At 36.2% G+C, this 24,833-nt stretch overlaps 1 protein-coding gene across 1 annotated transcript in view; it reads left to right on the top strand.

Annotated features, from left to right (window-relative positions):
- The first annotated feature begins 1,737 nt into the window (after positions 1-1,737).
- The window catches only part of LOC135201638 (allantoicase-like), a 33,924-nt gene continuing 10,828 nt past the window's right edge, over positions 1,738-24,833 (top strand). The window contains exons 1-7 of the mRNA XM_064230728.1: positions 1,738-1,896; positions 5,145-5,207; positions 13,000-13,114; positions 16,660-16,761; positions 16,953-17,041; positions 17,359-17,550; positions 21,776-21,935. Of these exons, the coding sequence (XP_064086798.1) occupies positions 1,819-1,896; positions 5,145-5,207; positions 13,000-13,114; positions 16,660-16,761; positions 16,953-17,041; positions 17,359-17,550; positions 21,776-21,935 (799 nt within the window). The 5' untranslated portion in view covers positions 1,738-1,818. The remainder of the gene's footprint in view (positions 1,897-5,144; positions 5,208-12,999; positions 13,115-16,659; positions 16,762-16,952; positions 17,042-17,358; positions 17,551-21,775; positions 21,936-24,833) is intronic.

Raw genomic sequence — 24,833 nt, 5'->3', positions numbered from 1 at the left:
ATGATTTTAAACTCTCGGTGGGGCGGGGCCCGCGGAGGCCGGGTCGGTCGTGGCGGTTAGAGGAAGAGTTCAGGAGGGGCCTAGTTTTTATTCTAGTAGGCCTGGCCTACCAGGGTGATGCTTAGGCCTTGATTAAGTGCGCTTTATAGGGAGCAACTACAATCATTCATGGAAAGAGAGCAGCTACATCGTTAAGGCAGATCTTGAGACAATGACCCTTATAGACAAGATAAGTGGCTTGTGGATAGTGAGATGCTTTTTGGATCGGGTACCTCAAGAACTTGATAAGTCAAGTCCAAACGAAAGTAAATCTAAACTGACTTAAGTAGCAGCATGTGAGGACATCAAGAAAAGGCGTGATTTTAAAGACAGTGTGATCTCCCAGCTGTGTTACCTGACTTGAAAACGCCCCGTCTCATTCTTTTAGGAAATCACCTGTTCTTCATACCCTCTTGTAGTTGAAATTTGGGATGGCTCGACATGGGGGACGGTTACCTTCCCTTAAGGTTGATTTTGAGTTGGTAAAAAATGGATAGTATTTGTTGTTTAAAATTGTATAGAGAGTTTTCTCTCTAATGGATCCTCATATTTATTCGCCACACTGGAATTAACTTTGTTTTTTTTCCTTCCCCTTCCAGCTTACCCCTGTTTTCTTTTTTCAGATTAAAAACCATAATCTTTATTTTCTTTGCATTATGAAATACTCACGGGAAAAACATTGTTTTATAAGAAATAAAAAATAACCATAAAAAACTTGGTTTGGATGTATAACATTACCTATAAGATATATATTGTATCTAGTTAAACTTGGTCAAAATCGTCTTTATCTCCCCATCAATCGCATTGTTCTCAAGCCTTCCATCCCTGGTTAAACTCCCTTCATTGTGTCACCAGACAATTGTTCACTAACATAAAAAATCGATGATCACTGGCGAATTTTGCAGTATTCAGAGATGCAATAATATTGATGATAAATTACCAGCAGATAACTTCTAAATAGAAGTTTTATAGTGGAGCTAACGTTTTTGAACTGGCAAATTTTGCTGTGTGGCCAAACCAGCCATTACGCCAATCACGATCATGATTCTCCGATGTGAGATTCGGCCTTAATGCTGAATGTGAAAGTGTTTAGCAAGATCAACCTGTTTAAGACAAAACCAGTAGTAGTTTAATGGGGCTTTGTTGGCTTCTGAGTGTATTGAAAGCCATAAGTCTTAGGGAAGGTTTGCGCCATCGCAAGACATGCTCGACAGTTAAAAAAAAATAAATAAATAAAAGTTAACAGCTGTATGACAATGCTGCCTAAAGTTGGATGAAGTGAGGTAGCAGAGTATAGAGAACGATTCCTTTTATCTCATTAGGCTGTATCTTTTTCTATGCACAGTGTAGGGTCTCAGTTTCTGTTTCATGTCTTTTCTCTGTAAGTGAAAGATACATTTAAAAAAAAAATTGCTATAATGAGAAAAGAATAGTTTAATTCAAACTATTTTCGTTTAATCACATTAAATGAATAAAAGATGTACATGTATTTATTTGGATACTAAGAAACAAAATGGTGTGTGGATAAAGATTCCGCCATTTATTATATACCATCATCACATTACTGTTTAGCGGTAATGTAGAATAATTTTCAAATACGATCATTCCGGTGGAAAAACGATAATTTTGAAGTATCAGTACGATAGCTTGATCAGGAAAATCTGGCAATCCTGTCCCAGGAACTTTCGGCCAGCGGCTAGATGCTACTAACCAGTGTTAGATATAAACACGTCCCTTAGTGTTCGCTTCGCTGACAGACGTCCTAGACATACTGACCAGATGGCACTAAGGCAAGCCGAAAATCCACTTCAAGAAAAGCCTAAATTCGCCGAACTAAATAATCTGATATCGGAAAAGGTAATTCACAAGTAACCCTCCGCCGACTATGGGTTGTTTGCCTCATGTATCTATGTATACTCGCATCAACATCTTTTGGGCCGTGATAACAGTCGTCTGTCTGTCTGAGTTTGTTTCCCTTGGCTTTCTGAATGGCATGGTTGATTTTTTTTAAATATCAATGAGTTATTTCACGTAATATATAAAATTAAAATGTTTGTTACCACTGCGAGTTCATTTATCTGTCTACTGCAGTCTATATATAAATGTTACATGGTTTTTGGTAGTATATAATGTGTTCTCTTCAGTATTGAAAACACTTTATATTAGCATTAGTGCAGAACAACGGTGCTTAGATCAGTTTGTCTGTCAGGAACACTATGTTTAGTAAACTGCGTATATGAACCGGTGAAGAAGAATGCAGTTACAGCTTACAAGCTTGAACGAATGCTTCCCAAAACATCACTTCATTCGTCTAGAGTTCCAATCAAGGGCAAAGAATGGACGCAGAATTACCGAATCTTATGAAGGCAATCCACAATTGTGTGTGTGTGTGTGTGTTTTGATATATATATATATAATAATATATATATTATCTATATATATATATCTATATAATATCATATATATTATTAATATAGTGTGTGTGTGTGTGTGTGTGTGAGTTTCTTATAAAGAAGAGTTACAGTTCAACCGCTATGTATGTAATAACAATAGTAATGCAAGGGACTAAATAACATAGAAAGAGGATTATCAATCTCTTGAAGTCGTAAATATCTGTGTTTTAAATATAGTTAAAAAAAAAAAAGAACTGGCATAGCGGTAGCAACAACAGCCACTGACCTTGATGTGGGTAGGGTCCGGTTCAGGCTGGAACGATGCATTATAATCTTCGTTAGTCCATTTCATTTACTTATTCAGAGGAACAAAAAGCATGAATACTCCATTTCAAAGGCGTAAAAAAAACGTACATACACAAATATCTGTGGTGTCGCACACCGATGAAGGAATTATTTGAAAATATGCGGAGTGCACGAGTCTTAGAATGGAGAAATCGTTTCCTCGGTTATGTAACTGCACAAATTCATTAAAAAAAAATCTTTGCAGAGAACTTTTGAGTATCTGCTCGAACGCTCTCTGTGAATTGACATAAAACACACACACACACACACACACACACACATATATATATATTATATATATTTTTTTTATCTATATATATATATATATCTGCGTACAAGCCTCTCTTCTACAACTACAAGAAATTTTTGATGAGGTCACATCGCCTGAAACGACAGCTGCAATTTCTGAGGAAATGCAGGGATAATCTTGATATACTGAATTCTTGCTTAACGAAGAAATTGCGTAATTTGGAGCATGAGGCTTTCTTGGACATGGATCATCTGATTTTGGATAGGTGCATTAGTACTAAACGTCATGAAGGGAATCGTTCGTTTTCAGATACTAAAAAGGCTATGATGCTTTTGCAGAATCATGTGACCCGTGAACAATGGAACATTGTAAATAATAATGCATACACCGTAGTGCGATCACCACCAGTGGGACATCAAGATGGGAAATTGGAACGTTTATTTCGGGATAGTGTGTGGAGAACGAAAAGCAACCCGGACTTACCGTAAACCTAACTTCATATGAACTCAGTGATAATGAAAAACTTGTTTTAGGATTTGGTATTAATTTTTGCTTTGCTAAGAACAAAGTCGATATTTTTTCAGTAACTAAAGTTTTCATAAACTTAGAAAAAAATGAAAAAGAAAGCCCTGACAATATTTTGATTGCAAAAGGATGTGTATATGCTGTATACAATTCAAAATTAAGACATACTATACCTTTGAGATTCCAGATGGCACTTAAGAGCTAATAAAGATATTCATATATCTAGGGCTGGTAGGTCAAACTGTATTGTTATTTTGAGTAATAATTAGTTTTGATGTCAATTCATTGTTTACGACAATACCCATTGATGATCTGCTACAGTTTCTGCAAGAAAAAATGAATTATATAAATATTCCTATTTCCCATCATGTTTTTATTAAGCTGATAAAGTTGTGCATAGTTGATAATACGTTTACGTTTAATGGTTGTTTTTATAGGCAGATTTTTGGTTTGGCAACGGGAAGCTGTTTATCTGCAACTCTCTCAAGTATCTATATGGAATTTTACGAAATCAGATACCTACCAAATATCATGACATTTACTCTGACATGGTACAGATACGTCGACGACATAATATGCCCGAGGCCACGAGAACTTTTAGAACTTTTGAATGGCCTGGTTCCATCCATCCAACTTGTATTTAACTTATACTGGACAATATGGTAATGAACTAAGTAAGAGAGTTACGCAGCATAAATATAATGTACGGGTTGCAAACAGTTCAAGTGCCATTTTGTGTCACGTGGGCGACTTTGAACACCCTAATGACTGGAATTCAGCTAGAGTCGTTTTTGGAAGTTCATCAATGCATGGCAGATTGTTAGTTGAAGGTGCCTCATTAGTTCTTTTAGCAACATGAATATGAGCGATGGTCTTTTTAAAATGGACTAATTGTTGAAAAGCTTTATTCTTTATGATTTGAAAGTCAAACGAGTTGTTAGATATTTTACAAACATAGTTTTGTACTGCGATTTGTAGTAACTGCATATTTCCGCTAAGTACGTTTTTTGTTTTGAACAATGCTTATTTGCATACTTAAGTAGGTTGTTGACTTGTTCTATTGTTATTAGTGACTTCATATTGCTTTCTTGAGTAAGTTGTTTACTTAAAATTGTTTATTACCATGAAAATGACTTTGGAAAGTCTTGGTACTTCCTTCTTTCATTTTCACGTGAGGATCTCATATACTTCACCCACGGGACCATTGTGGAATTCTAACACACACACACACACACACACACACGTGTTTTCCCGTATACCAAGTTTGGTTGAAATTGCTCAATGCATTTCAAAGTTATGCTAGAACACACACACAGAACATCACGTGTCGGTACTCAGTATGATTATAATCTTATAGATAGATAGATAGATAGATAGATAGATAGATAGATAGATAGATAGGTTACAAAGTATGTAATTTCATGTTCAGTGAGCACAGCCCCTTCTAGGTATGCGTAGAGGTAGACTGAATATGCTTAGACCTATTAACTTGTACAATAAAAGTCTTGGGTGTACCTCAGAAATTTGAAAACCTCATTTTCGAGCTCTACAAGTGTTTTGAATCTCCTTCCTTGTTTTCTTTGTTATTTCAGTTGGGGGGAAGAATCTTATTCGCCACCGATGACTGGTTCGCCGTAGCAGAAAACATCCTGAAGGTAAGAAGGAATATGTTTTCAGTCCGCTTGAGTTTTAGGGAGACCAGCTTCTTGCAAGTCGCTTCTGTTTGTATTTACAAATCATTGACCAAACGTTTACATAATAGCAAAGAATAACTAAAATTAATAAACTGCAAAAATGTAACAAATAACATAAAAAAATAAACGCAAATAGAAAGCAAACCAAATTAAAAAAATGGAGTTCAGCGAACCAAACACAAGGGTAAACCAGTCGTCAAAGCTTAGCCAATTGTCAGCGTTGTGGTCAAGAGGTCAAAAGATCATATCGTCTTACATCTTGGTTGTAGCCATTACAGTTGGCTGTAAAAGCTGGTCGTTGCTTTATCCTGTGCAACTTCATTCCCACAAGACATCATCTGGTGACTTGCGACGGAGGAAAGTGCTGCATCGAGTAAAAAGTACCTTGAATGCATTTAGCAATCCCGTAAGGGGGCGGTGCCGCTAGTGCACCCCACGAGATGCATTGTGGGTATTACTTAAAGTTCTTTGCAGTGTGCCTTCGGGCCCCGGCTGCCACCCCTCTCATTCCTATTACTGGACCTCCATTCATATTCTCTTTCTTCCATCTTGCTATCCGGCCGCGTCTAACAGTGGTTTCATATTGTAACTGCTTTGAGGTTTCCTTCCTGTTGCACCTTGCAAGCCTCTCTACTCTCAGTTTCCCTTTCAGCGTTGAATGACCTCATAGCTCCCAGCACTTGGCCTTTGGCCTAAATTCCATATTCTATTCTTTCTATCTGTATGTGGAAAACGGAAAGATAAATATAGAGATAAAACTGAAGAGTGTACAATAAGGTAGAGTAGGAGAATATGATGACATTAGGAAGAACGAGGACTGACAAAGATCTATAGAAGTGAACTCTCAGTCAAGAGAGATTCACAACAGCCCCAAGATGAGACCAGATACGAACGCAAAGAAAGAGACAAACTCGGAGTTTGCATATTCTTCAAAGTGAGCATGTTCTGGAAGTGCAGAAATAATTTCATTTCCGTTTTGAAATTCGTGCTGATTCATCGAGGAACCTGGCGATGGCTTCTGTCCTTTTACCTTTACTATAATCTTTGATTTCTCACGAGTAAGAAATAAACCGACGCGCGAGCAATTCTCTTCTTCAATATGGTGGCTAGTGACGTGACATGCCACTCAGATGTCGTGAGTTTGGGCTACCCCCTAGGCGGCGGAAAATCACTCCTCGTCTATCATGATCAGTCACTGCTGCAGCCTGGGTTCTGCGGTGGGAGGTTGAAACCAACATTCTTTGGTAGCTTGAATTTCAAATCAGTGGTCCCGTGGGCTTGTTTCATGTGAATAGGTTTCATCTACTGGAAAAGTAAGCATATCTTAGCTTAACCAGACCAGTGAGCTGTTTAACAGCTCTCTTAGGGCTGGCCCGAAGGATGAGGTATTTTTACGTGGCTTGGGATCACTTGGTTACCTAGTAACGGGACCTACAGCTTATTGTGGGATCCGAACCACATTATATCGAGATATGAATTTCTAATCACCAGAAATAAATTCCTCTGATTCCACGCTAGCAGAGCGGAGATTCGAACTCGCGGAATGAAAATAATAATAACAATAAAAAACAGGACCGGTTCAAGGCAAGGTACCGGCAACTCGGGCAGTCGGCCACGGGGCCAGGCGCTCGGGCTCGCCATCAAGGTGGGCTCCATGCCCTCAGTTTGGGATCTTCCAAACAAAAAGATAAAATGTGAAAATCATAAGTAAAATGAAACAAAAAACCAAAATGTTAAGTTTCTTGAACGCAGTAAAATTTCAAGAATCTGATTATGAAATCTTTCTGTTGTGGCGATCAAACATCAACTGTAAAACAACAGAAAAAACCTGGGAAATTTCCACGACCGCCGTTTCCTAAATGAAGAGTCACTGATTTTACTTCAATAAATATCGTGCAAATGGATATGAAAAAAAAGCATAAGAGTCAGCAAAGGATTTCGCTGCAGAATTAGATGCAGAGGCCATTTCTAGAAGAAAAGAAGAAGCAAATAAAAGGGCTGTTTGAATGTGGGGTCTTGACGAGTTTCTAAATGCAGATGATCCAGAAAAAGGAAAAAAAAGATCTGCCGGATGAAAATAGACTTAAAGTAGCTGGTCAAGGTTTGGCGGATGAGTTAAGAGCAAAGAAAAGAACGATATTAATGGATGTGATCGTTTGACTGAACTGGAAGCAGCAAAAGAATGATTCCCTGAAGATGTAAAGCTTCAAATAGAAGCCAGTGAGTTCATAAACACCCATAAGTTACATGATGTATGCCAATGATGTGGGTTGCATTAAAAATTATGCTTACAATACCTCTTACTGTGGCCACCGGGGAGAGAAGAAGCTTTAGTAAATTAAAGCTTTGAAAGACTGACGTTCGGTCGTCCATGACGGAAGACAGGTTCAATCCTCTTGGCAGTTTTGTCAATAGAAATGATCTTGTAGAGAAGATAGATGTAGAGCGTGCCATGAAAGGATTTGCGGGACTAAAGGCCAGAAAAAAAAGTTTTGGGTAAGATAATGAATGGTTTTTCAGCATCTGTTCAAGTTTTTAATGAGGAGAAAATTCGTTACAGCTACAGTTGTTGGCATCGTGAACATACGGAATATAGTAGGCTTCTTCTCACTTTGTTCAGATTCTGTGCAGATAGAATGCCTCGTTTTAACTTGTTATTATTAAATAAATTCTTAATTCGCTTTCTTTTGTTTTGTACCTTCAATGCAATATGTTAATTTGACAGCATTCGTTGCTTGTCCCTTAAAGACTGGGCATAGCTTTATTTGTAAGTTATATATAAACGTAAGTCATGTAATTTGTTGAAAGCTGTCCATATACTGTTAAAAACAAACCATTGGCGCCCGCAGCATATTTTGCAAGTATATCTATATATATATAATATAATATATAATATATAATATTATATATATTATATATATATCATATATATATATATATATATATATATATATATATATATATATATATATTATAATATATATATATCTATATATATATATATGTGTGTGTGTGTGTGTGTGTGTGTGTGTGTGTGCAATGGAATTGCGATGCCAACAGTTTAAGTGATCCAAGATGCAACAAAGAAAACAAATACAGATAGTTAAATTGATATTTTTTTTAGATATTTCCATATACTGTTCACCGAAATCAAACGTTTCTTGAAAAAGTAACGCAGTTATATACTGCATACAAACAATATAATAAGATACCTCTAATTTATTTAAACTCAAAGCAGCATATACTGTAGAATGGAAGGAAAAAAGTGATGTAGTTAGATGTAAATATATCCACCTATCTATCATCTATCTATCTATCTATTCTATATCTATATATATATATATATATATATATATATATATAAATATATATATATTCACGAAAGGTTGGAACGTGATAAATCCATAAATAAAGGTATACACACGCACGAAGGAAAGATAAACAATGAAGTTTCTGCAAGATCTTTCGATTCGACGTCCTTTACTTAGCAGACAAACTGACTTATATGAGAAATTGAGAGTACAGGAAAGGTCGTATAAGTGGCAGATAGGGATTGTAAGGAGATTAGTACCTAGAATCCGACACACCTGGAGAATGAGTAACCTTTCCCAACAAGCATAAACATGGGTACAATTTAAGAACAAAAAGATTAAGTCCACAGGAACAAGACAATTAAAGGATTATACAGGGCGGCAGCTGACCACATTCAGATCTTTGGTAAACAAAAACTTATTCACAAAACATATTAAATTAAAAACTACATAACTCAGTTATGTAGTGTTTTAATTTGCTTTTAGGTTAAAGTCGCTGTGTAGTCTTTATTTTACTTTTAGTGTAATGACTGTTATATTGCAATACTAGATTTCTTTTAATTATTTGCTTATTTTAGCATACTTTTAAATATTGTAAAAAGTCAATTCTATTTTTAGCCTTGAAGATGGGAAAGGATTCTCGAAAAAGAAGAAATGATCTCCAGTCTTCTCGCTGTTCTCTTCATTATTAAACTTAAGCTCACCAGGACCGAAAATATTTCAAGTTTATATATATATAATATATAGATATATATACTATATATATATATATATGTATATATATATATATAATATATATATATATATGGATATATGACTGGTAAAAAAATGTTCTGCTAACAACAGAATTCCATCTAATAAAAGGAGCCCATAAAAACACCAAAATGTAGAGAGAAAAGTACTATATTTCTGAGACTGCTGTCTCTCTCTTCAGGTATATGAATGAGAAAAGTTTACAGAAAAGGTGGTATTTATACCAAGAGATTCGTCCACAAGTAAGCCAATTTAGGTCACCCCCGCTGATAATATTCCTTTAATCTTCTTAAGCGTTGGTTGAATGAACACTGCGTCGACGATATCTGATACTATATATATATATGTATATGTGTGTATGTATATATATATATATATATATATATATATATATATATAATATATATATATATATATATACATACATATATATATATATATAACATAAAAACACCGTATTTTGCTAATTAATCAGTAGAAGGATCCACAGTAATATTCTTGTTTATCAAGACGAAATACATATTTGTAGAAATATTTACACAAATATTTCTACAAATATATATTTCGTCTTGATAAGAAGAATATAATGGATCCTTCTACTGATATATATATATATATATATATATATATATATATATATATATATATATATATATATATATTGTTACGAAGGGCCAAGTATCTGGTTACTATACTTACCATTAATTTAATGTTACCTTACAAAAGCCAGACACCTGAACCCTCATCACAGGTATTAAACGACTGAATACTCTAAAGGCAACAGTGATCCCTTAACAACTTACCAGTATTGCAGAAAATCAGACTAAGTTCATCAAAACAGGTGTGAGGTAATCTTGTAAGTAATTAAATTAATCAAAGGGCATCACTCCATCAACAACTTTAAAAGTCTAAGTATTTCCCTGATTTCAGGAGTCTAAGTACTTCCCTGGTTCTAAGTCACTTCAAGTAAATTGAAGGAAAGCAAATCAATTACTACTCTATGTTTCTATCTAACATAAATATAATCAAATGCAAATATACTGGTATAGAAATAAAAAAAACTTATAAAATTTTAAATACAAAAATTTATTATCAAATTCAAAATTTATAAGTGAAATTCACAATATCAGGGAAAATTACTGTTACTTGAAAACAAAGTGAAGTTTAATTAATTCTTGAATCAAATTAAGTAAAATTAAATCAAAATTAATTTATCACAAAATTCAAGAAAATTAATTCAATTGAAATTCAAAAGTGTTAGGCAATAATTGAAAATTTGAAGTTAATTCACAAGTGCTAAACAACAACAAAACTTGAAAAGAATTCTAAGTAAATGCAAATTAATTCACAAGTGTTAAATTTAATTAAATGTGTAATGATTAAAGAATGAAAATAACTAAGTCAATTAAATAGTGAATGCAAACGAAAATATAAAACAAAAAGACACACTTCAATAAGAAAATGAAATAGTGCACAAACAATGGAACAAACACAAACACAAAAAATCAGCAATGTGTAAAAGTGTAAATCTTTTCACTCAAAACATTGTAACCATCAGTTTTTACCAAACCTTAGTAATCACCTGTTATTAGTTATTAGTTAAACACAGTTCCTATCAATTTTTAGTTATTAGTTAACCACTGTTCCTATTAACTTATTAGTTAATCACTGTTCCTAACAATTATTAGTTATTAGTTAACCAAACCATCATAACTTTTAGTTATTAGTTAACCAAACCATCATAACTTTAGTTATTAGTTGCAACTAATAAAAATATAACACTTTACCTTTTTGGTATACCAATTTCTTTCTTTCTTTGCTGCAGGCTTGATTCACACTTTCACAAAAACCAGGCGCCGTTACGAAACAGTGTTTGTTCAGATTCCACAAAAACACTATTTAATACTAAATAAACTCTAAGAAATATCAACTCAGAAATTCTAAAATGTTACGAGTGACCAATTTACGTTACGTTAATTTAAGATCAAAAGTGCTATGCGATGGGGAGAGAGAGAGAGAGAGAGAGATGTTAACGCCTCGAGGTTCTAAGATATAATGAAATCTCTTCCTTTACGGAAACTGGACTGAGGAGATGACACAAAACATATTTGGCACGAATGTTTCCAGTAGCTTCGAACTCTGACGCAACTTCACATAAATGTGCAATCCCCACGTGGCTTTGATCAAAGTCATATGCATACAAGACGATTCTGCTCAACAGACACGTACTCTACTCGATCGCTCGAAGCAGAAGGCTTATCACATATGATGACAGATTCTCCACAACACAAATGAAGATTTGAGCTCGCTATCAAACGTGTTGACAGAATAGAAAAGCAAACGGATCTCGCAGACCCTCTAATCTTACAGCGTTGACATAAAAGGGGAAACAATCATAGCTTTGAACAGACAAAGAAAATCTCTCTCTTTTTACATTCTATGTTAATATATATTCTTTTATATGTTATGCGAAATCTGAACACACATTTAAAATATCCTATATCTAAACTATCTAGGAATCTGAAAAAATGTTACACAATTCTACATGACATTTCAAAGAGGGGAAATATGCATTTTGAAAGTAGCAATATATATATATATAATATATATATATATAGATATATATATATATATATTATATATATATATGTGTGTGTGTGTGTGTGTGTGTGTGTGTGTGTGTGTGCGTCTATGTGTTTGTTTCTAACTTATTATATCATTAATTCACTTTTTTTTCTTTTGTGCCATCAATACTGTATTCATTACTTGTCATAATGATTAATGACTTTGATTATAGATTTATTTATAAGTCACTAGCTGGGGTGGCCACGGCCTCCTTAGCTAATTACACTGTTCTGGTGTGTGTGTATACAGCTACGGAGGCCGCCATAGCACAGATATCTAAAAGATCCATCGCACATTTCGGATTTTCACTCAATCATCCTCCTCCACTCGGTGTTTGTTTGCAACAATATATGAGCATTGCCAGTAACGGTCTCTCTCTCCTATTTATGTTAATGAAAGATTTTGAAACCTTGATGCTGCGTTTGGAATTTTTTTTATTTATTCATTTTGTTGGCTTGTATATTGTAATTAACTCTGCATTGTACATTTTCGGTTTTTCTCTTTATGAAAAATCAAGAAAATCATACTTGTAAGGGCGCCTAATTTCAGCTTGCCCGCCCGGGCGCCAGCAACCCTAGGGCCGGCCCTGATACCCGTCAAACTGGTTTCTCCCTCTAGTTTTCTGCTTAATTACTAAAAACTGTGCAGGGATAGAGATGGAATTAAGTGGAAAATCCACAACTGCACGGTATTCTTCCCTTTACACTTTTCAAACCTTTTCATTGTCAATTTCTATTTCAGCGCTGAATGGCCGTGGTTGCCCCAGTGCTTGGCGTGTTTACCAAAAGTCTGTAACTCAGTTAAACTCACACATACACACAAAGAGATTAAGTGGTACTTAAGAACGAGGAAACGACAGAACTTACAACGCTATACAAGTTTAATATCGCAAACATGTTTTGAAGGCCTGACGATACTGTAAATTCTGTTTTGGCTATTGCATTTGACATCCAGACGACTGGTGAGGAATCTGTTTTTTTCTTGTTTTCATCGTTGTGACTATCATTCCCATAATAAATATGCTCGCATATGGTGACACTTGACAATCTTCTCTTCTACGCCAGGAAAGTGATGCGGAATGGCGGGAAGGCGTCTTCACAGAATGCGGGAAATGGATGGACGGGTGGGAAACCAGGAGAAAGCGCATCCCAGGTCATGACTGGTGTATTATCAAGCTGGGTGAGTTGATCAGTTTGTTTCTACTTGTCAAAGGTTGATCCTATTTAAAAAAAAAATAAAAAAATAAAAGTTAGAAGAACTCGGGAGTCTCTAAAGAATTAAAGGCATTTCAACTTCGTGTGTCAGAAATAAACTGTAAAATGTTGTTTTTAAGCAACTCGTGTGCTGTGCAAAGATCTCTTTGAATAATAATAATAATAATAATAATAATAATAATAATAATAATAATAATCTTCTGACCTGCCACACAAGTTCTTTGGACTTTGCTGCCACATTTTCGAGTTTTCGTTGTAGGCCTAGTTTTAAATAAGAAAAATAAAACTTAAGGATAGTTTTAGACTTGGTTGATGATATCTGAGTTTCGTAGTCTATGAAATGTGTTAAGCAACGTTCTTCTTCTTCTTTTTTTTTTTTAATTGAAGTGCTTTCAAACAGAAATCTAGATTTATTTTATTGTTTTAACTCATACACGAGTCAATACAGTTTATTTGACTATTTACGACAAAGTTAAGTTAAAGGATTTAGAATGAAATCAAATGTGGGAGATTTAAGCATTCCGGAACATTGTGAAGAACCTCCTGTGCTTCATTGAATATGATGGACTCTCGGTAAGGAGCTTTGGCTTCGCATGATGGAAAATAAAGTTAGCTTGGGAGGAACCTGTTAGAGGAAGAAGATCGAGAGGTAGACGGAGAATTAGATGGCGAGATAAAATGAAGGAAGATATGGAGAGAAGAGGATTGATGGAGGATGATGCCTTTGACAGAAGGCAGTGGAGGAAAAGGCGCATTAGGTAACCGACCCCTTAATGTAGGGATAACGGTGGGTAAGAAGAAGAATGGAAAACAGTTTATGGCTTCTTAACGACAAGAGCAGCTAATTAGACACCCAACCTTGACCTGAGACAGGCGATCGCAGAAAGTGCGCCAAATTTCTCTTGTTATGACTGAAGAATGATTCCGCATCAACTGTGACTCCCTTTTCAGTTCTTTATGAATTCCTTTTACTTCATAGTTACGAAACGAATCTTATGATGGTATTAATTCCCTCAGTCATTTTTTGCGATAATAACCATCAGTTGCTGTGGAAATCAATCCCAATTTGATTTTTTTTTTTTAATTTTAGTCATTCTGTTCAATACTGTCATCAAAGAGCTTCGTTTTTCCTATAACATTTAACATTCCCCATTAGAACGGTAAATTTGGCACCACTCGTAAATGGCAATTCGTTTAGAAATATATATATATATATATATATATATATATATATATATATATATATATATATATATTATATATATATATATTTATATATATATAATGGTATATATATATGGCCAGGAGAAGATATCAAACAGCATTCACCAGGGTCCAACAAACACATCAAAAAGGGCCATATTAATTAACAAGAGACGTTTCGCCAATTATCTATGTGCATCCTCAATCTGTAAGAACAACATAAAATACGGTAAAGTTTAAAAAACATAATTTTCTATATAAAAAAATTAAGTTGAGAAAAAAAAGTATTTACAAAAATTAAAATTAATACAAATTAAAAGGTATATAGTAAAAAAGGAACCAGTTCTCACCTAACCATCCAAAGGAGAAGGAGAGGAACGAATGCCCAAAACTTGACACCAACCTACGACTTAAGTTATGTAAGATAAAGAGGAGAAGCGGAAACGTTAGAATTCAAAGAAGGAACAAGCCGTTTGATGTATTAAGGATTCAAGGGTAGTTAGGTAATTGGGCTTTTATTTTTTTTGGGCTTGTTCCACCTATGATAGAGAAATGTTTTTTATTTATTTCAATTTTGCATATGGAGGCATGATTCTTTATATTAGAAAATTCTGGTTTGCTTAATTTTTGATCCGTTCTAAAGCTGTATCCCACATGGCTACAGTATCTCATCTACTGTAACTTACGGTTTAATCCAACATAAATACCGGGACATCCCGGGCACTTGAATTTATAAACAATGTTGGATCTCATGAAGGTCTGCAGTTCGTCTTTATAACCGAAGAATACGCCAATCTTGAGTGGATTGATTGGAATTAAATGCATTTTAAGGCAGCCAAATTGATTTTCGATTATTTGTCTAAGTTTGGCAGAAAACTTGGCGTCAGAGATAAATGGGATAGCGGCATATACATTTTTCTTTAAGACATTATAAGAGGGCATCGGATTGGAGAAATCTTGTGACAGCAGTCTGTTAATGACTTTATATACCAGTTTTTCAGGATAGGAGTTCTGTAAGAAAAATTTGACTAAAAATAATATCTCATTGTGAAAGAGAGACCAACTTGAAGAGTAACGTAAAGCCCTGTAAACCAAAGTGTAAATAGAATTCAGTTTAAAGTTCTTGAAGCATGAACTGTAGAAATTGTTAGCAAGCCCAGTGTATGATTTTTTCCTTTACGCAGATATAGTAAATTCACCATTGTCTCTGCTAACATTGATGTCTAAAAAAGGTAAAGAGTTATTGGTTTCCTTTTCCATGGTAAATTTTATATTTTCATGTAGACTATTGATATGGTCCAGAAACATCTCTCTATGCCAGGGTTCTTTGAATAGCGCAAATGTATCATCAACATATCGTCTATAATAGACAGGTTTACAGGATGTGTGTAAACCTGTCTATTATAGACGATATGTTGATGATACATTTGCGCTATTCAAAGAACCCTGGCATAGAGAGATGTTTCTAGACCATATCAATAGTCTACATGAAAATATAAAATTTACCATGGAAAAGGAAACCAACAACTCTTTACTCTTTACAGTTTGTCGCTATATCTACGTAAGCTCAGATCATTAATATTTCTGCATGGTAAACATCACACAAGGAGATGACTAAATAACAGTGACTTTGACTGAGGTACAGCTTGAAATATATACTAATCTGTCTCATTCGCAAGCTCTGTTATTATATAGTGACCAAAGACCTCCCACAGCTCCTCCTCCCGATATGTTTCACTCCCTTCCCACGAAAGCTCTAAACCGAAAAGGAAATGCAGGCGCAAGTTCTTCCTCCCAGGAGGCCCTTAAACCCACACTGGTTTCCAGCGAAACCAGGCTCTTTCGAGTAGAAAGTGTTATGCATTGACATTTGGTTCCCCCTCTGCCTAGACTCAAAGGGAAAAATACTGTCGAAATGAAATCAAGTAGAGGAAAGATCAAACTATCATGATCTCACAATGATTGAAGCAGCAGGTAGAGATGGAACACTAAAGCAAATACTGGATAATGATGAGTCAATCCAAAGCGACAGAGTCATCAACTTGCGGACATTGCTCGGATGAAGTTGATGACGAATGAACTTGCTGTGAAATATGTGATACATGTTTCCACTACAGATGTTCAGGTATTAAGGACACATACACGCTGATACTTCGGAGTAACAACGTGTACATCTGTAACTACTGCGCTTCTGTTCGATCACTGGAAAGTAGTACTATGTTATGTAGAATATGTAATGGAAATGCTCTTAATATTTCCTGGAAAATATTTTCCTGCGAAACTCAGCCACGTTCCATTGTTTGACAGGTGTGCCGGGAGTGATCGAGGGAATCGACGCGGACACCTCTTATTTTACTGGAAATTTCGTCCCAAGGGTTTCCGTGCAGGCAGCGGTCTTGACGTCGCAAGGTTTGCACAGCAACGCTTACTTTTATATATATATTTATTTATTTATTTATTTGGTTCCAAAACAGCTCTCTCAGGCTGTATAAAAGAAGACCTTATAGTGTTATTACTGCTTAGACATCGAATGATACTTAGCTGCCTATACATTCAATTTTGTGTCGTTCCGGAAACATTAAAAAGGTTTCCCTTTTCAGAAGAATCAAGTATACCCGAGAGGAGAAGCGAAATGGGCTCCGCTGCTTGTGAAGATGTCATGGCAAAGGTCCACCAGCTTAAATCTGAGGTTGTTCCTTGAAACTTTCTCTCTCTGCTCTAGGAACACACACACACACACTAATTTATATATATATATATATATATATATATATATATATATATATATATATATATATAATATATATATATATATCTATATATATATTATATATATATATATATATATATATATATATATATGTGTGTGTGTGTGCTACATAATTCAGATAATTGAATTGTTATCTGATTTCAATACTGATTATAATTTTCTTTGCAGACTAAACTATAGTATATATTATCAACGAATAATTCATCTATGGACTAAGATAGTCTGTGGCCTTTCAGGAGTGGGAGTTCATCGTTCCCCTGACAGAGGCGAGACCTGGGTACCGAGACACCTGCCACACCTATATTCCGACAACGAGCAGGAAAAGGTGGACCCATATCCGACTGAACATCTACCCTGACGGAGGCATTGCCAGGCTTCGCGTTTTTGGCTCGGCCACTCCGAACTGGAGCCAGATCAGTCCTAAGCAGGTATGGAGTTGCCCATCTTTCTGGCTCAGCTACTCTTATAAACTGCAGTCAGGTTAGACTTCATCAAGATTCCCAAGTGCGGAGGGACCTGTCTTCTATAATTCGTACTTAAGCTGAATGAGTTGTGGTTAAAGGCAATTTTCTGTATCAGAATGTAGACTTACAGACAGGCTTAAACAAAAGATTGTATACCTAACTGTAAGTAAGACTGGGAGGGGGTCTGGCTATTTATAGAAGAAAAAGATGGTTTCCACCATATGGGTGTTGGCATTACCATGCAAGTAACAGAGTTGCGAGTTCCCCCATCTTAAGGAGTTTGCTGCGAATATAGAGGCCGTTGTTAAACTCAAATAGCTTGATAGTTTGCTGCTTGGTATCATTTGCAGGGTTTTCAGTAAACTGACCTTCAGCAACGCAACAGGTCCTAATAAATAAGTGTAAAATCATAAAACAGAAGATCTACTCAGGACACTTCTTTACTCGAATGTGTTTTCCATCGTCCCACACAAGCAGCTGGGGAGATTCTGTAGTTAATTAAAATCTTCAATCGTTTTTTCAGTCTCATACTCCTGGCACAGACAGTCAGGTTGCAAGGTTCCCCATAAAGCTTATGGTTATCTCCTTCAAGTTTGATTATGCTGCTTTCACCCTTCATGAAATGTTATAAAAGGACTGATTACAAAACACACACACACACACACACACACACACACACACACAGTGGAACTTCGGTTTTCGCATAATCCGTTCCAGAACCTCTCACGAAGTCTGAAACGTACGAAAACAGAAACAATAATTCCCATAAGGAATAATGTAAATACACTTAATGCGTTCCAGACCCCCCAAAATATATTTTTAAAATATAGTTTATAGGGAATAAACACAGTTTTAAATACAGAAATTGGTGATAAATAGATATAAATTAATAATGAAGCAAATAATGAACATTTAACATCACTCTTACCTTTATGGAAGACTCTTGTTAGCGTATGGAAGATGGAGAGGAGGGGAGAGGGAGGAGGAGAGGTTATTGTTTGGAAGGGGAACCTCCCTCCAGAAGGATTTCACTTATCAAGGACTATCCGGGGTTACTTCTCTTCGTTTTTTACTGGCACTATCTGGGGTTACTTCCCCTCTTAGGTTTTTACTGGCACTAGGACCAGCTTGAGAGTCACTAGACCCCTATCGCACAACAAAACCTTCCCGAGACATTTGTTTCTGCCATCCCTTCAAAATTTGCATGAAGTGGAACACGACATGGTCATTAAGATTTTGGAGACACAGATTATAACAACTTTGTTAGGATGATAATTCTCCACAAAATATTTTACATCACTCCACTTCGTAAACATGTCGTTAATCTATGAGGTAGGCACATTATGTATGCCCGTTTGCATTCTGAATTTTTCAAATCAGGCTCTGTTGGCCTTATGTTCACTAACAGCAGCACTTGTAGGCATTTTCTGACTGTAATCGGCATGCAACGCCCTCCAACACTTGCTACGAGTTCTTTCTTAAATTCTATAGTGCTTCTCGCCATTTTTACAGAAGGGCTGGCACTTGGAACTTTCTTTGGCCCAATGATGGCTTATTTAGCAGTTGTATTCGAATTAAAAAGCACAAAAAACAATAACCACAACAACAGAATGGATTATGAGAGAACAGGGGATGCTTTATTTGGGTGCTGGTACAGGGTCTAGTCACCCTGTGGGACCCAGAAGGAGCATTTCTGAGTGTATGAAATCCGAGGAATCATACGAAACCTGAGACAAAAATGTCTATGAAAAAGTCTACAAAAACGGAATCATATAAAAACCAGGGCGTACGAAAACCGAGGTTTCCCTGTAGATGTATATATATTAATACAAATTTACCTGGGGATCTACGTCTATCAATGGGTTAAACTGAAGATCCGAGCAACTTACCCTGGAACACGCTAACGCAAAATATTAAGCTCTGGCCTTGAGATCGGGCAAAAAGATATTTGATTAAATATGGCAGAAGGCCTGCTTCAAAAGGGGAATGATTATATAAACTCTGGGGTTTAACTTAACTAATTATATTAACAATAGAAAATCTTATCACAAGAATGGTTAGCATAACTGGGACAAAATACAACAGTCACTCACTACAAGATGAAAGAAAAAATGTGTGGAGATTTCATGAAGGGAACTCTATATAAGCCTGCTTCGAAGGGCGCTGTAAAGAGGGTATATTGGGGAAAGTCAATATTGCACACAAGCTGATGCACAGAAACCACAGCTAATCTGTAAACAAAAACACCTCTGATTACATTCCTGGAATGAGGCGTGTGATCAAGGAATTGAGGAGTTGCACAGATGGTGCCTGGAAATGAACTCGATTCTAGTACCTCACAATTTAACAACTTACATGACACTTCACCTAAATGCCTTGCAATATGAAACAGCACAAATAAAAAGCAATACAGGTCTCACTGCAGGTATATCGCACAATGAAAAGGAAACGGAAAAACAGTAATAGGGTGACAGCAATGTGACTGACTAAAACCTTAAAACCGGTACTTTATCGTTGTCAGGAGAGTTGTTCCTCGTGCTACAGGGGGGCCAGCGATGTGGGGGTGGGGCAAGTGAATTAACTCACTACAAATATATACTAGGCCCACAGTCGCCATGTGCTTAAGGGGGGAGGACAAGTGTCCAACAAATTCTGAGAGCGAGCCTGCCGAAGTCAAAGCCCTTTATAACCTCTAGAAATTATGAGGGTCTTGCATCCAGGTGGCGGTAATGGGCATCTCGCCCATGCATGGCAGCCTCATGGCCCCAGTTTCAAGAGGGTGGCACACCCATGGTTGATCCTTTGCTTCTCTTGTCGGCTGGCTTGCTCAGGCGAGGATTAGCATTCCTCCGGGTTCGCCCAAGGAATGGTTTTCTCTTACGTTAAAATTACTAATGGCTGTAGAGTTTATTAGAAAAGGGTTTATCCTTAACAATATATGCCTAGGAAAGTGAAACAATATAAATCGTAATTAAATTTGTCATTACACTTAAAACATCTAGAGAACTGATATAAAGTAGTATAAGTTAACATTATATACAGTATACTCTAGAGCGATGGTTCCCAATGTGGGGCTGAAGGGTGTTAATTAATTCGAGAATGTTTAAACCATGTTAATGGCCATTTAGGCTTTATAAGTATTATAGTACTATATCATCACAGGGGCAATCAGGATTTTAGAGGCGATTAGGTGGGGTATAGCCCAAAAAATGTATGTATTAATGTTCACACCTGGTGCACTGTGATATCATTAGCTTCAGCCACATATTTATTAAAGGCTCATGTTTATATATGACTTCACTGGTATTCATATTTTGGTTAAAGAAGAAAAAGATGGTTTCCACCATATGGGTGTTCGCGTTACCATGCAAGTAACCGAGTTGCGAGTCCCTTCATCTTAAGGAGTTTGCTGCGAACATAGAGGCCGTTGTTAAACTCAAATAGCTGATGAGGTCTACTGATCAAGTAGACGAAAGCTCCCGTCTTTAGATGTATTTTTAATACACATTTTACAATAAGTGTGGACTATTATTACTTCAGATATTCCAGTCACGTTATTGGTGATTTTTTTAGATCATAGTGTGTATATATACACCTTTATGTAATGCCAATCAATCTATATATATATATATATATATATATATATATATATATATATATTATATATATATATATTGATGGCATTACATAAAGGTGTTATTATGTATATTATATATATATATATATATAATATATATATATATAATATATATATATATAATTATATATATAATAAAATCTATCTACTGGGTCATTTTCCACCAGATACATATGTAATTGTAATAACCACAATGCCCTCTTAACTTCTCAAATTCTTTGCTCCTATTTTGGATACTCTTGTCACTGTAAAGCCTCCAGATCCAACTTTCAAAGAAATATGAAGAAATCGTGATGTTTGGTAGCGGGAAACGAAAGTGCGATATCATAATCATGACGAGGTCACCTTGCCGACCCCAGTGACCTTGTCGTGATTATGGTATCATGGTTTCGTTCCTTGCTAACAGACGTCACGATTTCTTCATATTTCTTTGAAAGTTGGATCTCGAGGCTTTGTAGTGACAAGCAGCAAAGAATTTGAGAAGCTAAGAGGGCATCGGGGCTATTACAATTATATAATACATATTATGTAATCGTTGTCTTCACCCGAAAGCTACTAGATCTAGCGGCCGTGAGCAACGGCGGAGTGTGCCTGGAGTACAGCGACGCCCACTACGGCCATCCCCGAAACCTCATCAGCCCTGGCAGGGGCGTGAACATGGGCGACGGGTGGGAGACAGCTCGAAGACTCGACAGACCTCCCGTCCTCGTAGGTGGGTCACTTCCCTTGCTTTCATCTCTTCTCTTTTCTCTCCTCTTCCATGCATGGTCGGTCAGCCTCTTTTTTTTCGGGTTTTTACTGTTTGTCATTTTTTTATTGGCCTTCACATCTGGCTTTTCTGATTTCTGGAAGTTTACTTAAAATTCCCTTTTCCTTATTCATTATATACTAAATCTGGAACATTAACAAAAGTAATAAGTAAAAAAATGCACCAAAGTTTCTTCTGTGCAGTCAAGTTTTCTATACAGCATATAATGCTGTATGAAACTCTCAGCCATGGCCCATGAAACTTTCAACCAGCCTTGGTGGCCTGTTGTTGTACCAAGGCTACAGGGCTGCAATTGGTATATTTGATGACTGGAGGGTGGATGATCAACATACCAATTTGCAGCCCTCTAGCCTCAGTAGTGTTTCAAGACCCGAGGGCGGACAGAAAAAGTGCGGACGGACTGACAAAGCATCTAAGTAGTTTCCTTTTTCAGAAAACTAGTAAAAGAAGAACGTGGACTTGGCAGATGAAATCCTTGACTGCAAAATCATTACTTTAGGAGTCTCCCAATCTTGAAAACTGGGGAAATCTGCTTGAAGGCAGGTGTTTCAATCTTATGTTGACTTTAGGCAGATACATTACCGCTTTGTATGATATTAGTTCTTTACCTAAGGAATGCAGCCATATAAGTATATTAAGTTGCCTGGTAATGTTTTTTTATGTAAATATGAGTTTTTGTTCGTGACATTACATTTTTGGATTCTTTAAAGCTTTTTCAACATTGCCACATACCAGATCGTAATTAACTTTCTTAAACTTTTGTCTGCGACAAATACAAATGTTTCTACCCATATCATTCGGAAATTAAACGGAAAACAAGAATATTATCACAAAAGAAAACAAGAATATTATCACAAAAGAAGAATATTATCACAAAAACACCATCGAACCTTAAGACATCGCAAGTGTGTTTTGTAAGTACATTTGGGCCCTACACTGCCAGTAAATATTTTCAGTATTCGGAGATTCAAGACCGCGACCGGCGTAATGGCTTGGTTTGGCGTCGTCAGTCGCGGCCCTTGGACTTAAAGAGAGAGAGAGATAGAGGGGGGCGGGGGGGCTGATTACGACACTCATTTGGATTTGCATTTACTTTTTACAAGTTTTAGGTTTCTTTTTATCGATCCTTATGGACATTTCAATCTTCATTTTTCAAAGTATAATAACCTTTAAAATATTGGCCAGGGGTTTTAGTAAATTATCACCCAGAGATTACTGTGTTCAACATTATAAAAAAATAAGTTATAATTGCAGTAAGGAAAATGTTTAGTACCTACATACACAATGTAAACATTTCACATAATTTATTATTTAAAAAAATTATATCGATGGCTACAACAACACTCAGTAACCATTGTAGTGTCTGGATAAAACATTGTTGATGAAAAACCAACAGTTGAGTAGGGTACAGGACACCTACTCATTGGTCAAAGGAACAACAAGAAAATAACCGTCAACATGTCACATGATTTCGTTAGTGTGAACTTAGTTTTGATAAAATGTAACTGAAAAAATTTCACTCACCTAAACTTGTCTTTGAGATATCGAAAAAATTATAACTGGGGCCTATAATCATTAGCTGCAGCACAGAAATGTCCCCGTCACGTTGTTGACATCTCCAAACTCCCATTACACGCCCAACGCGGCTAGAGGCGCCACCATCGGCCTCAGTTACGAAGGGAAGTCATGAATGTTGTCTCATGTTCTCTATACGCTTTGATTTCTCTCCCTTCCAACCATTCTTACTCCACATATCCTGAGCTGAGTAGGTGATTTTCCCGGAATCCGCTCACTGGAAACACCTCATGTTAGGTTACAATCAGTTCCCTCAAATTGATTTATGATCTGATAAAGATGGGGCCAAGATTCTAGATAAACAGATGTAACACTCCTGAGAGGTTGTGACGTCACCGACCCCCGGAAGAAATAACTTTAGACTTTAGTGGCTGTAATACATTTTACTTTAAGAGTTTACTATAAACATATTTTCCTTTATGGAATATTATTCAATTAGAAATGTCAGTGAATATCCAATAAGCCTGTAGTTTTACTGTGCTATACCTAACGGATATGCTCGCACTCTTTCTTTCGAATCTTATCCCGTGATTTTCCTCATTTTTTCCCCCGTCTTAGAAGTATCATATTTGTTAAATCACATAGTCCTCTTCAGGTACCACATTTTGAATAAAATGCTTAACTATGCAAAATTTTAACATTTCAGTCATCTGCAACTCACCTGCAGCTATTCGACACAATGCAATGGTGTCACATTCCTTTCCTTCTCTAAGCGTGTCCCCATGGAGGACTGCCTAAATTGAAAACTTACCTCATTAACCTTCATTGGTCTATGAATTTTTGGATGGAACATGCACTTTTCTCCCATTCATAAAATCTATCCATTTTTCTTAGGGTCACTGTTGCCGGCTTCCCCCGTATTTCAGGATATTTTCAGATAAATTTTTTGCGCAATGTACCCTCATGTAAAGCATAAAGATCTTCGGTAGCATAATGGGAGTCTTTTGATAACTTGTCTATAACAGAAAATTCCGGACTGACCCCTGGATCGTTATTTTCAGCTTCATTGTCGATATTTTCGAACAAAATGCTGGTTCTGATACTAACTCTCGCTCATCATTTTCATCGTTATTCGAAGGGTTTTTTTTATCCCCAATTAGTGTTGCACTATGTACAGATCAGTTTCTCGTTGGACGAGGGTTTACGTGCTCGCTTACCGATTCGGTAATCGCAAGTTCGACTCCTCGCTCTTCCAATGTTGAATCATAGGAATTTATTTCTGGTAATTAGAAATTAATTTCTCAATATAATGTGGTTTGGATCCCA

Source organism: Macrobrachium nipponense, chromosome 28 (genome assembly GCF_015104395.2).
Source record: "Macrobrachium nipponense isolate FS-2020 chromosome 28, ASM1510439v2, whole genome shotgun sequence".
Classification (NCBI taxonomy): Eukaryota; Metazoa; Arthropoda; class Malacostraca; order Decapoda; family Palaemonidae; genus Macrobrachium; species Macrobrachium nipponense.
This window is presented reverse-complemented; position numbering and strand designations above follow the sequence as displayed.